The sequence below is a fragment of the Panthera leo genome, chromosome B2, assembly GCF_018350215.1.
Source record: "Panthera leo isolate Ple1 chromosome B2, P.leo_Ple1_pat1.1, whole genome shotgun sequence".
Taxonomy (NCBI): Eukaryota; Metazoa; Chordata; class Mammalia; order Carnivora; family Felidae; genus Panthera; species Panthera leo.
The window spans coordinates 58,642,283-58,657,479 of record NC_056683.1 but is presented as its reverse complement, the minus strand read 5'-3'; the positions used below and the strand labels follow the sequence as shown (position 1 = coordinate 58,657,479).

At 32.7% G+C, this 15,197-nt stretch overlaps 1 protein-coding gene across 1 annotated transcript in view; it reads left to right on the top strand.

Annotated features, from left to right (window-relative positions):
• The window catches only part of EYS (eyes shut homolog), a 1,768,122-nt gene that overhangs the window by 298,513 nt on the left and 1,454,412 nt on the right, over positions 1-15,197 (top strand). The window contains 1 exon segment of the mRNA XM_042939126.1: positions 9,732-9,897. Within this exon segment, the coding sequence (XP_042795060.1) occupies positions 9,732-9,897 (166 nt within the window).

Here is a 15,197-nt window from a genome sequence, read left to right as displayed (position 1 = left end):
GTTCAAACTTAAATGGCCATCAATTTAACATAGGCTGCTATAATGCAGAAGAGGTTATATACAAGCCACAAATCAAAAACCACTAATAACTATGCAAGAATAAAGAGAAAAAATCCATTGTGTTACTAAGGAAAATGAGCAAACCATGAAAGAGAAGACAAGGATCAGAGAAAACCTCCAGAAACAACCACAAAACAAATAAAATGGCAATAAATATATGTCTATCGGTAATTACTTTGAATATAGATGGACTTAACATTCCAATCTAAATACATAGGTTAACATAATGGATTAAAAAAGAATACAACCCCTCTATATTCTGCCTACAAGAGACTCATTTTAGACCTAAGACACCTTCAGTTTGAAAGTGAGGGGACAGAGAAATATTCATCATGCAAATGAATGTCAAAAGAAAGAGTAGCAATATTTATATCAGACAAAAAAACTTTAAAACAGAGACTGTAACACAAAGGAAGACATTATGTAATAAAAAAGAGGACAGTCCAAAAAGAAGCTACAACAATAGTAAATATTTATACATCTAAATAGGAGCACACAAATACATAAAACAGTAAATAACAAACTATTGACAATAATATAGTAATATTAAAGGACTTTTACACACTCCACTGTCATCAATGGATATATCTAACTAATAATCAACAAGGAAGGAATGGTTTTGAATGACACACGGGAGGAGATGGATCTGATATATTAAAAACATTCCATTTTAAAAGAGCATAATACACATTCTTTTCAAGTGCACACAGAACATTCTCCAGAATAGATAACATATTAGCCCACAAAACAAGATTCAACAAATTCAAGAAGATTGATGTCATACCATATATCTATTCTGGACCACAGTGCTCTGAAACTACAAGTCAAACACAAGTAAAATGTTCCAAAAAAATAGAAAAGTAAGCAAAACTTCCAAATTCATTCTATGAGACCAACATTACCTAATGCCAAAACCAGATAAAGACAACACTGAAAAAGAGAACTACAGGCCAATATCCTTGATGAACATGATGCAAAAATCTTCCAAAAATATTAGCAAACCAAATTCAACAATACATTAAAAAAAACCATTCATCATGATCAAGTGGGATTTATACCTGGATTGCAAGGGTGGTTCAATATTCACAAATCAATTAACGTGATACACTACTTTAAGAAAAGAAAGGTTAACAAACATATAATCCTCACAATAGATTTAGAAAAAGCATTTGACAAAGTACAACATCCCTGCTTGGTAAAAACCCTCAACAAGTAGGTACAGAGTAAACATACCTCAAAATAATAAAGGCCATATATGAAAAACCCAAGCTAACATCATCCTTACTGGGGAAAAACTGACAACTTTTCCTCTAAGGTCAAGGACAAGACAAGGATGTCACTCTCTCCACTTTTATTCAAGCCCTAACTACACCAATCAGACAACGAAAAGAAATAAAAGACATTCAAATTACTAAGGAAACAGTAAAACTTTCACTATTTTTAGATGACGATATTATATTTATAAAACCCAAACACCAGAAAGATGCTAGAACTGATACAGGAATTCAGTAAAGTTGCAGGAATCTACGCAAACCCATTGCATTTTTATACATCAATAATTAAGCAGCAGAAAGAAATTAAGAAAACAATTCCATTGAAAACTTCTCCAAAATTTTAAGATACCTAGGAAGAAACCTAACCAAAAAGGTGAAAGACCTGTACTCTGAAACTATACACCACTGATGAAAGAAATTGAAGATGTCACAAAGAAATGGAGAGACATCCCATGCTTATGGATCAGAAGACCAAATGTTAAAATGTTTACACTACCCAAAGCAATCTACACATTTAATACAATCTGTAATCAAAATACTACTGGCATTTTCCACAAAGCTAGAACAAATAATCCTACCATTTGTTTGGAACCACAAAAGACCTTGAATAGACAAAGCAAACATGAAAAAGAAAAGCAAAGCTGGAGGTATCATAATTGCAGATTTCAAGCTATATTACAAACCTGTGTCATCAAGACAGTATAGTACTAGCATATAGATCAATGGAACAAAATAGAAAACCCAGAAATGGACCTGCAACTATATGGTCAACTAATCTTCAACAAAGCAGAAAAGAATATCCAATGGAAAAGGAGAGTGTTTTCAACAAATGGTGTTGGGGAAACTGGACATCAACCTGCAGAAGAATGAACCTGTACCAATTACACCATCTACAAAAATAAACTAAAAATGGGTGAAAGACCTAAATGTGAGACAGGAAACCGTCCAAATCCTAGAAGAGAACATAGGCAGCAACCTCTTTTGACATTGGCTGTAGCATTTCTTACTAGACATGTATCTAGATTCAAGGGAAACAAAATCAAACATGAAGTTTTGAGACCTCATCAAGATAAAAAGCTTCTGCATAACAAAGGAAACCATCAACAAAACTAAAAGGCAGCCTATGGAATGGGAGAAGATATTTGCAAATGATATATTTGATAAAGGGTTAGTATCAAAAATACATAAAGAACTTATAAAACTGAACACCCCCCCAGAAATAATTCAATTAAAATATAAGCAGAACACATGAACAGCCATTTATTCAAAAAAACACATCCAGATGGTGAACAGATACATGAAAAGATGTTCATCATCACTTACTATCAATGAAATTCAAATCTAAACTACAATAAGATGTAATCTCACAACTGTCAGAATGGCTAAAATCAACAACATAAGAAACAACAGATGTTGGTGAGAATATGGAGAAAAGGGAACTCCGTTGCACTATTGGTAGGAATGCAAACTGGTAGAACCACTCTGGAAAGCACTGTGGAGTTTCCTTAAAAAGTAGAAAATGAAACTACCCTATGGTCCAGCAATTGTACTACTAGGTATTTACCCAAAGAATGCAAAAATACTAATTCAAACAAATGTAGGTGAGGATGTGGAGAAAGTGGAATTCTCTTGCATTGTGGAAAGCAAGCTGGTGCAGCCCCTGGGGAAAACAGTATGGAGGTGCCTCAAAAAGTTAAAAACAGAAGTACACTATGATCCAGTAATTGCACTATTGGGTATTTACCCAAAGAATACAAAGACACTAATTGAAATAGATACATGCACTCCTATGTTTATAGAAGCATTATTTACAATAGTCAAGATATGGAAGCAGATCAAGTGTCTGTCAACTGATGAATGGATATAAAGAAGATGTCGGAGATACATATGGAATATTATCCAGCCATAATAAAGAATGAAATCTTGCCATTTGCAATGACCTGAATGGAGCTAGAAAGCATAATTCTAAGCAAAATGTGTCAGTAGGAGAAAGACAAATACCATATGATTTCACTCATATATGTGGGATTTAAGAAAGAAAACAAATGAGAAAAGGAGGAAAAAGAGAGAGAGACAAATCAAGAAACAGACTCTTAATTGTAGGGAACAAACATGGTTACCAGAAAGGAGGGGGTGGGGAATGAGTTAAATAGGTGATGGGGAATAAGGAAGGAGTGCACTTTTCTTGATGAGCACTGGGTGATGTATGCAGTTGTTGAATCACTCTATTGTACATCTGAAAGTAATATAACAGTGTATGTTAGCTAACTGTAATTAAAATAAAAACCTAAAAAAAATGTAAAAAGCCAAAAATTGATGGGATGCATGTCTCCTGCTACATAAACACATTAATACTTAAAGATAATTTATTTTCTAGATAATATATTATTATATACTTACACGTAAATATTTATATTAAGTGTATTTATATTTATAAAAATAATTTGGTTTATTATATAATTATATAAATATATGTTTATATAGATAATATATATTTATTTAATAATGTATTGTATATTTATTTAATAATATATGTTTATTATATAATTATATATTTATAATATAAATAAATTTATATTATGCATAATATATATGTGTTCATATATTATTTATATATTTATATATTCTATATAAATTTAATATTTTATTTACTCCCAAATAGTAAAATACACCTAGGCATAGTTTTTTCTCACAGCTTTATTGGGATATAATTGACCTATAACATTACATAAGTTTGTGTACAATATAATGATTTGATACAAATGTATGTTGTAAAACAGTTGCCACAATGAGGTTTGTTAACACAACCATCAATCTCATGTAGTTACAATATTTTTGGGTGTGTATGGTAAAAACTTACAACATTTACTCTCTTAGCAACTTTCAAATACACAAGAATTTATTCATCTTATAACTGGAAGTTTGTTCTCTTTGACAACTTTTGCCCATTTCCCCCCACCTCCCAAAACAACACCAGTCTGCTCTTCCTATGAGTTTTCTATTGGTTGGTTGGTTTGTTTGTAAATTCCACACAAGTGAGATCCTATAGTATTTGCCTTTCTCTGTCTGACTTATTTCACTTAACATAATGCTATAAAAGTTCATGTTTTCTGAAATGGAAGAATTTTCTCCTTCTTGTGTGACTGAATTATATACTCACATTATATAATATAAGTCTTACACATTATAATATAAAAACACTCACTGATCAATAGATACATTTCCAGAGGTGCCTAGGTGGCTCAGTAAGTTAAGCGTCTGACTTTGGCTCTGGTCATGATCTCACAGTTCATGAATTTGAGCCCAGCATGGGAATCTGTGCTTACAGCTCAGAGCCTGGAGCCTGCTTTGATTCTGTTTCCTTCATTTTCTGACCCTCTCCCACTTGTGCTCTGTCTCTCTCTCTCTCTCAAAAATAAACAAACATTAAAAAAATAAAAATAAATAAATAAAATATATATATTTCCATATCTTGCCTATTGTGAATAATGCTGCAATGGACACTTATTTCTTGTTATCATCTAATTTAAATGGCTAGGACTGCCAGTAGTATGTTAAATGACAGTGGTGAGATTAGGAACCCTTGCCTTGCTCCCGATCTTACAGGAAATTCTTGCAAACTTCTACCATGGAGTATGATGTTAGCTGTGTGTTTGTCATGTATGATCTTTATTATGTTGAGGTACATTTCCTCCATACCCACTTTTTTGAGAGTTTTTGTCATAAATGGATGTCGAATTTGTCAAATGCCTCTCATAAATCTATTGAGATCACCATATGATTTTTATCTTGCATTTTATTCATGCGGTACATCACATTTATTGATTTACATACATTGAGCCATCCTTATAACCAATCATGAATTTTACTCAATCAATGTGTTATGTTTTAATGTGCTGTTGAATTTGCTAATATTTTGTTTAGAATTTTTGCACTTATATTCACTAGGATATTGGCCTGTAGTTTTCTTTTCTTACAGTGTCTTAGATTGGTTTTGGTATGAGGGTAATGCTGGCCTCATAAAATGAATTTAGAGCATTTCCTTCTCTTTTATTTTTGAGAAGAGTTTGAGAAGGATTGGTATTAGTTATTTAAATGCTAAATTTACCAGTGAAACCATATGGTCCTGGTAAATTCTTTTTTGGGAGGTTTTTGATTACACTTCTGTTTTTTTTTTCTGTTCAAATTTTTCATTTCTTTATGATTTAGTCTTGTTTAATTATATGTTTCTAGGTATTTATCCATTTCTTTTATACTGTTCAATTTGTTTACACATAATTACCCATAATAGTCTCTTATGATCTTTTTTATTTGCATGGTATAAGTTGTAATATCTTATTTTTCATTCATAATTTAATATATTTGGAACTCCTTTTCCCTCCCTTGTTTGGTCTAGCTAAACATTTGTCAATTTGGTTATCATTTCATGAAATCAAATCTTAGTTTTGTTCATCTTTTTATTGTTTTCCTATTTTCTGTGTCATTTTTTGCTATAATCTATTATTTCTTTTCTTCTGCTAACTTTTATCTTAGTTCATTTGAGATTTTTCTTTGAGATTTTCTTTAATATATGCTTATCACTCTACACTTTCCCCTTACTCTCACACTCACTTCTCCCCCCCTTACACACACACACACACACACACCACACACACAGAGCAAAAGAGAAAGGTGGAGTATCCCTCATCCCTATTATTAGTATCTTTATTATATAAAAGAAAAACATGTCTACATATTCTTATACAGTTTATAGAAATTGGTAAATGCTTAAATATACATAGAATCATCAAGGATTACAGATGTTGCAATCGTAGGTATAAGGCATAATTTAGGGATATAGTTTCTTTGAAAGAGAGAAGTTTAAGATAATACAGCAAGAGAAGCAAAGCATCTAAAAGAAATCATTATCTTGCCTAAGAAATGTGGCTCTTAAAATAAGAAATCAACATCGACAGTTGTTTTTAAAGCTTCTTCATACTATCAGTCAAGATCAGTCTCCCTTTATAAAAAAAAAGAAAAGCCTTAAGGAAAGCATCATCAAATACATTTGATATATGAGATGTTAAATCAGTTGGTTAGGATTATAAAATTGCTATGAATATGTATTTTGTGTCAGTCAAATAAAAGTCACAAAACTTTGGTACTGCAAAATTTGCTCCTTTCTGATATAACATATACTGACATGGGATGCAAAAAAAGAGATTGCTTTTCTTTTTATGGACAATTCCCTTGATTCTCTTGCTTCGTTTTACTGTCATATGAAACTATTTCATGATTGCTTTAATTTCACTGTTTGCTTACCAAAATTATGCTCTCACAAGCTTATTGAAGTTCAAAGTCAGTTCAAGTTTAGTTTTCTAATATGTGCCAGTTAATTAGTTCACTGTCAACAATAAGATAGAAGTTTATTTCCAGATGCATGTCTTTATATCCCCGCCCCTGGTACCCCACTCACTTTCAAAAGAAATAGTGCAAATGCTGATTTTTTTGCTGTTTTCAATTTTTATATATAAACTGGGCAGTCAAGTACAGGGTAAATTGACACTGCAATTTTCTATATATATTTTGTTAGCAATTTACAAACACCTACTGTTTACTCCAATAAATGTAATATTAATTTTGTTAGAGAAATATGAGCTATATATTTTGTAGGATAAGGGCCAATTTAATACAAGTGATGGATATTTCAAATTTGAAAAATTCTCAGAAAAGGAGTTTAGTCTCACCTCTATATGGAGGAAACTTTTGATACGTGTGTTAGGGAGAGTATGCTGTGGTAATTAACCCCCCACAGGTACATACACACACACACATTTCAGAGGCCTAAACCAACAGAAGATAATTTCACTCATCACATGCCAGCCGTAGCTCTGTTTCTCATTCACCTTTATCTCAGGAATAATACTTTGAATATATAATCCATTTAGGGCAACTAACCATTCCAGTTTGCGTAGGACTGAGTGCCTTCACTAGACACAGGAATTCCAGTGCTAAAAAAGTAAAGTCCCAGGTAAACAGTTGAATTGGTCACCCTAAATCCACTCTAACACAACACATTAAGCCATTTTATATGAAATAGTCATGTTTCTAGTTCATAGATGAAGTTTGAAACGCATAATTGTTGAAATCTATTTCCAGACTGCCACACGTTTTTCTAACACATATTTGTTACTTTATACATGAATTCAATGAGAAGGAGTATTAAAACTAAGAATTATTGGGGCAGCAGGGTGGCTCAGTTGGTTGAGCACCTCGCTTCAGCTTAGGTCATGATCTCACAGTTTGTGGGTTCAAGCCCCGTGTCCAGCTCTGCACTGATAGCTTGGAGCCTGGGGTCTGCTTCAGGTTCTGTGTCTCCCTCTCTCCCTGCCCCTCTTCTGCTCACCCTTTGTCTCTCCCTCTCATACATAAACATTAAAAATGTATATTTAAAAAAACCCAAGGATTATTTTCAAAGCATTAATTCCTTGTGTTAATTTGGGGGGATTAAAAAATAAAATAAGTAAGCATTTCCATGTGAACGTTTTTTAATGCTCATGAGACTAAATAAAAATGATGAGAAAAATTAATATTACCATGTCATCTGAGCTTATTGTGGAATTTTAGATAACGTCAGAAAGAACCATTCATTCTAGTGGAAATTAACTTCAATGTAAAAGAGAGGTTATTTTAGAGTAACTGAGTTTTACAAAAACACTGATTTGTTTACAGAAACACAAATTTTCTGAATCATTAAATTATATATCTATTTAAATTTATGAGAATTGAGAAAATAGTATTTTAATAGGCAGTGAGTATTATATTAGTAGCCATGTCCATGCGAATTCAGAATGACTACTTTTCCTTAATTAATGTTTCCATGTTGTTATTTCTCATTTTTAGTGTTGATTTCAGTTAGTGACATGGCAATTTATTAATCATTATAGAGACTTATACTTTAAGATTCACACTTTGTCTAGCTATTAGGAAATTGTGTTGTAAATCCAGGTAAAATGTCATCATGACTTGAAACCATGAATACAAAGAGAATATAGTGTAGTAATTGCATAAAGGAAATTACAGATGTTTATGATTCTTTGTGCTCCATGACTCAGCTGTTCTTCCCTTTGCCAATTTATGGGGATTTGCTCATTGAAAGTCTGGAGAAGTAGCAATTAAACTAGGGTATGCTCTAAACAGAATATATAATAGTCTGCCTCCAGGGCTTACATTTGTCTTATTGATATATCTCATTGTAAAACCTCAGTAAAGTAGCATGTATTAAAACTTAATAATGACTTGAGTGTGACTTGAAATTGTTTAAATTTTATTAATTTCATTGTGGATGTAACCAGATATGAATTGTCTTTGAAGGTACTAGGGATTACCATAGACAAATCATATTATTGGAAAATGTGCTTTATTTATATTAAAATATTTTCAAATTATATTAAAAAATTTAAAAACCCAACAAATTCAAACAGTACTTTGGCAATTCATTGTGTTAATCCTGTTGGTTAATGTGTGCTTTAAATAGTGTGTCTCTTAATACCATAGTTACTTTTAAAGTGTAACATACATATACACATATGCATGTGCCACAGAAATTGTCATCTCTTCAGAGAAAAGGCCCAGTTAACTTAGGTCTGTGTGGTAGCTGAACAAGTAGATCTCAGAAAATAGATAATCACTATGCTCTTTCTGCCAGTTGGTTTCCTTCTGGACAAGGTGCGAGTGCTAAGTGAGGCATCTCTTGGCACTGTGACGTGCCTTCGGTTAGGGGACCAGTCCTGGGATTCTCCAGAGGCACTGACTGGCCTGATGCCCCAGACCCTGTGGCTCTGTCAGACACAGTCGTTGGAAGGGCAGCTCTAGGGTGGGGCATGCACTGGGTCATGTACGAAGCTCTGGGGTCAGGGCAGAGTAGTTGGCACAACTGTTTTGAATCCATCTGACCCCTGGCATTTGGTCAGAGTCCCTCATGGTGCCCTTCTGGTCAGGGACTCCTCCTGGCCACAGTGGGATCCCCAGATGGTCATGGTGTCTGCCCCACCCTCTGGATGTGTGCTCAACAGTACGAAATCTCAGGCTAACACACAGCTAGGAGACATATATGTGACATATATATACACACACACACATTCCAGGAAACGGAGGGTAAGGGACTGTTGTAGATTGAGGAATGAGTCAATCCAGCCAAAAGAATATAACATAGGTATTTTGCACATGAACATGATGAAGATGGTACAGAAAGATAATTTAAAAGAATAGAAGAAATAAGCAAAACGTTGTATAAAAGGTATGTCTTATAAACTTTAATTGGTACTTTTAGAAATTAGCTGAATATTTTATAAGCAAAATACTTATAAAACATATTTCAATAGTGTGTATATCATTTTGCATTACTTCCTTTTCTAGTATGTATGCACTTCAGAGTGCACAAGATACTCATGTTGGTTTGTGAAGAATGTTTGCTTAATTCATCTATACCCCTGCTACTGTGGAACTATCAGCCATGATATTTGCCAAGACAAAGTCCTTCATCCTCCTCAGTCTAAATATGTGTGGCAACTGGGATTTAAAGGTAATCCAATATTTTTTTAATTTGCTTGAATCACTGCAAAATTTATTAGGTAAGTATTCATTTTTAAATTATATAAAATATTTTATATCTCAAAACACAAAATAATATAAAAATGCATTTAGTACTTGTGCTCTCTGATTTGTTCCTATAATAGACATATGCCTAATACCAACTACATTCCAGGAATTCTGCTTGGTGCACAGATACACAGTCATGAAGGAAACTAGAGCTATTCCTTACTCTTGTAGATCTATTTTTTGGAGGGGAATTATTGGGTACATACAGTGATAAGTATGTTATTATAAACTGAAATAAAATGTTCCTATAGAAAGAAATAGCCTCTCATGAAAGCCTATAACCAAAGGAAAAAAAAGAGAAAAATATATGGGCAATTGGAAGAGTAACTTGGGAGATAGATACGGTTTCCATGATTAAATGCCTCTTGGGGCGCCTGGGTGGCGCAGTCGGTTAAGCGTCCGACTTCGGCCAGGTCACCATCTCGCGGTCTGTGAGTTCGAGCCCCGCGTCGGGCTCTGGGCTGATGGCTCGGAGCCTGGAGCCTGTTTCCGATTCTGTGTCTCCCTCTCTCTCTGCCCCTCCCCCGTTCATGCTCTGTCTCTCTCTGTCCCAAAAATAAATAAAAAAAAAAGTTGAAAAAAAAAAAAATAAAAAAATAAATGCCTCTTGAACAGAGATACAGAGAATGAGCCCAGGGTAGAGAAGTTGGAGAAGAGTGCATTTTAGATTGAGGGAATTATATTATTAAAACACTAAGTTTCAAAGGATATAAAGTTTCAGTTATGCAAGATAAAGCAGTTTTGGAAATTTACTGTACAACATAGGGCCTATGATTAACAATACTATGTTATGTATTTAAAATTTTGCTAGGAGGGTAGATCTTACATTAAATTGTCCTATCACAAAAGGAAAAAAAGAAACAATAAGCAACAAAAAATTGGGGTGGGAAGAAAGTTCTAGAGGTGATGGATAAGTTTATGACAACTGATTTTGAGTTTCATGGATCTATATGTAACTACAAAGACATGCAGTTGTATATATTAAATATCTGCAACGTTTTATATGTCAAACATACCCCCAAAAAAGTGGGTTAAATAACAAAAAACAAAACAAAACAAAACAAAACAAAACAAACAAAAATACAACAACAACAACAACAACAAAAACCTCTGCTAAGTTAGAAGAGATGAATCCTTTGAAGACCTGGCTGGAACTCTGAGAACAAGAGTAGAGATAAGACTTGGGGAGAGCGCAATGCCAGAACTAAAATGTTGGGTTAAATATTTGTATTTTTATTCTAAAAGGCATAAGAAATCAGTGTAGAGTGGCACCTGGGTGGCTCAGTGGGTTGAGAGTCTGATTTCTACTCAGGTCATGATCTCACGGTCTGTGAATTGGAGCCCCGCGTCGAGCTTTGTGCTGACAGCTCAGAGCATGGAGCCTGCTTGGATTCTGTGTCTCCTTCTCTCTTTGCCCCTCCTCTGCTCACTCTTTTGTCTCTCTGTCTTTCCAAAATGATTAAAGGTTAAAAAAATTAAAAAAAATCACTGTAGAGTTTGACATTTTTAAAAAAATGATCAAGTGTAGAAATAGATTCAAGACAAGGAAATTGATAGTTGTAGAGCAGTCATATTGTGAGGGGATTGAAGATTGAAATACATGGAAGTTCTTGTTTATGGACTGAATACAGAGAGCAAGTGACAGAGGTATCAACAGGAATGTGAGATTTCTGGCTTTCACACTTGAAATGAAATAATTCCAACACATATTTTATCAAATATGTTTCTAATTATTTTATACAATGGCAGTTCTTGTTTCAAAATCTGTTTTGATAAACATAATTTTCTGTTCTATGGTTATACTTTGTATATTATTTGACTTAATTCATGCAAATTGATCCACATTCTTAAAACTGTATGACACTTCAGTTAAATCTTTTAAAGACTCCTCTGTCAATGATATTTTGGCATGATAGTTTGTCAACAATCAGAAAATTAGTAGATTTGATATATCTGTTCTCAACTAATGGCTTATTTTATTCAACTGACAGCAGCTGCACTTACAACACTACTATTACATTAAAACAGTGTTGAAGTAAACTAACAATTAGCTTTTTAGACAGTAGACATGATAATTTATTTCATTATGCTCGTAAAATGATATTCTGGAGAGTTAACAACCCCTAATGACAAAAATAGTTATCGGTTCATTAAGCAGATCACACGTAAGACCAAAAGTGGTAGAAGAGAGCAATGACTTGTTGATTATTTTATGTTAGTGCTAAAAGGAACTTCAGAGGTTGTGTTATGAATACTTACTATTTTTAAAATGACACAAAACAAACAACCACTTAGGTTAGAGAAGTTACTTGATGGAGCTGGTCTCAGGACTATTTAGGCAGTATGTTAGCTCAGTGGTTTTAAACCTTGAGCACATAATATAATCACCTAAGGAACTTTCAAAATCTACTACTGCTGGACTTCCATTACACAACAATCAAAGTGGAATTGTGGTGAAGTAGACATAGGAGATCTTTAAAGCCTCCCCAAATGTTCTAATGTACAGAATGAGAAACATAATCTGCTGTTAAAGCCAAATCAGTTCATGGACTTCAGTGCCTGCATCATTTTCATACTCTAATTTTCTTTGTCTCGAAGTAGAAATAATGCATGTGTCCACTTAATTTATTTTAAACATTAAAATTCTTTGGAACTAAAAATGGCTACAGGGAACATATTCACAAAAATAGCAAATATATTTTTTAGGAAAAATAGGAGGAGCAATAGGAAATCAAATGGTTTGTGGATAAATCATCTCTGAGTAAACATACTTTTATGAATGACAAAGTAAAGTAAGTTTACTTTAAAATAAAACAAATACACTTTTAAGACATGGGGGTAATATGAAGTCAAAATTGTTCATGCATAAATCAACTTTGAGCAATTATCATCAAGGTAATATAAGTGTATTTAGTCATTATCCTTTCATGGAACTATGTTTAGAACTTAATGAACATAGCTAATTATTACAAAAAAAAGATGAAGTATGTGTCTTCCACATCTGAGAATCTAAATTACTTGGGCTCTCCAAGCTAAAGAAGCCAGTGTGATGAAACTCAATAGTCAATAAATAAGTAGAACTATCCCAATTCCTTTTTAATGTCAGTACAAAGATTCAACAAGCAACTTCTCCCAGTAAAGTTTTCAAAACAAAAAAGAAGTTAGGATAAATTTTAAAAAGTATGTAAATATAATTACATTTTATGCAATACTTATTTTGTTCTGCTTATTTCTATTAAGATCTCATTTCCTTCTCTTCTCATAAAATATAATTGAAGAGGAACATTAAAATCAAGCTGGTAAATTTGCACGGGGTGCATTAATTTTACCAGTAGTAAAATTATTTTAATTAAGAGATTTTTCTACCAACTAAATGAAGTGTCTTACACGCCCAATCAATTCTTGCCAATATGATTGCTCTACAAAGAAGGGATGATAATTAATTAGAAGAAGCCCCTTCAAGGACAATTGGTCTACAGTGCACAACTTGAGAAAGAGCTGACATGCACTGTTTCTTTTCAATGTCATCATCTATGTTCATTATGTGTGTTATTAGGTTTGAGAAAAGGAGATACTGACAGAGTGGATAATGAGTTGTGAAGTGAAATAAGATAATATGAATTATGGTTAAGAAAAGATGAAATCATAGCAAAAATGAAGAGATAAGTTCTCTGAATACCTTTCTTTTTTAAAGCTTGTGATCATTACAGCTTAGTTAACCAAATTTAAAACACATTTACAACATTTAATATGTGATAGTGAAGTATTTTTTTTCTAAGTCAATAACGAGTGCCGTGATGTGAATTGGTATGGCAAACCAATATGTACTTCAAATTCCCCCTTTTTTCTTTACAAGTAGTGGCTCTTATTTGTGGTATAAAATATTATAATAATTATAATCTGCTCATTTAAATGACTTTTATATTTTGTAATGATTGTTGGGAGAATGGAAAATACTGAATCTCCAAAGCAATCTTGATCAAAAGTACTTTTTCCTACCACACTGCTCCACTTTCAAGTCTTTTGTTGAATACTTGCTGTTATTTCTATTTCCACTTAATAATTTCAGGCCTTAATTCAAGATTTAAAAAAGAAATCTGAGTGTTAAAAACCAAATGTATTTTAGTGCTTTTCACTTATATCACTTATTAAAAAATTGTACAGTAACAGGATTATGTTAATTAATTACTAAGTAAAAATTAGTGGCTTTCATATATAGATAAGAACTATTAAAAGATTTAATTGGAAAAACAATTTCCTGTAAACAGCAGTGAAAATATGAAAATACCCAGGACTAAAATTAACAAAAATGTTATGTAAGTTCTACATTAAGAAAACTTTGTATATTGCCACAGTATAGTTACAAAGACACAAAATCTAAAAGAAATTCTAAAAATATACCATGCTGTTGGAAAGGAGACCTAATGTATTAAAGATTTCAGCTCTTCATATTATTCACATATTTATTAAGATTTCAATAATATAACAACAATGTTCTTGTGTTTGTTTTATTTATTAAAGTCCGCCTGGAAAACTAACTAAATAATGCCATGCATACTCTGCAAGAGTATGTTATGTTGGTTGTGGGGTAGAGATTTAGTTCTGCCAAATAGTCAAGTGTATTATACAGCTTCATTAATGAAGAACATTGTACAATTGCACTGATAGTCAAAAATATGCAAAATACAATGTTCAAATATAAATTCAACTCATGAAGGAAAATTAACATCTAATAAAATTTCCATCTCAATCAGGCTATATAAGAATTACTGAATAATTGGGGTTGAACAACTTGATAATCATCTGGAAAAAAAAGTGATTTATATCTTACTAAGCATACTCTGAGTTAAATTCATACCAATAAAGTTTTAAATATAAAGATTTAAATGATAAAAATATCAGAAAAATGTGGGAGAATTACTTTTTAAATTTGGATGGGGAAGACCTTTTATAGCTACCAATCAAAATTTAGTTGCCAGAAAGAAAAACTGGTCACTTGATTACAATACAAGCAAAAATGCCTGTTTGTGAAAGACATCGTAGAAGCAGTCAAATAAACAAAAACTGTTCAGAGGCATAGAAAGTATTCCTAAATGTATGAGAGAGTGTTCAGCGTTACTCATAAAGAGAACAAAGCAAATTTTAAAAACACAATAAGTAGATACTTTTTCAATTATAAATAAATCTGGCAAAAAAATTGAGTGATTTTATGCATTGCTTGTG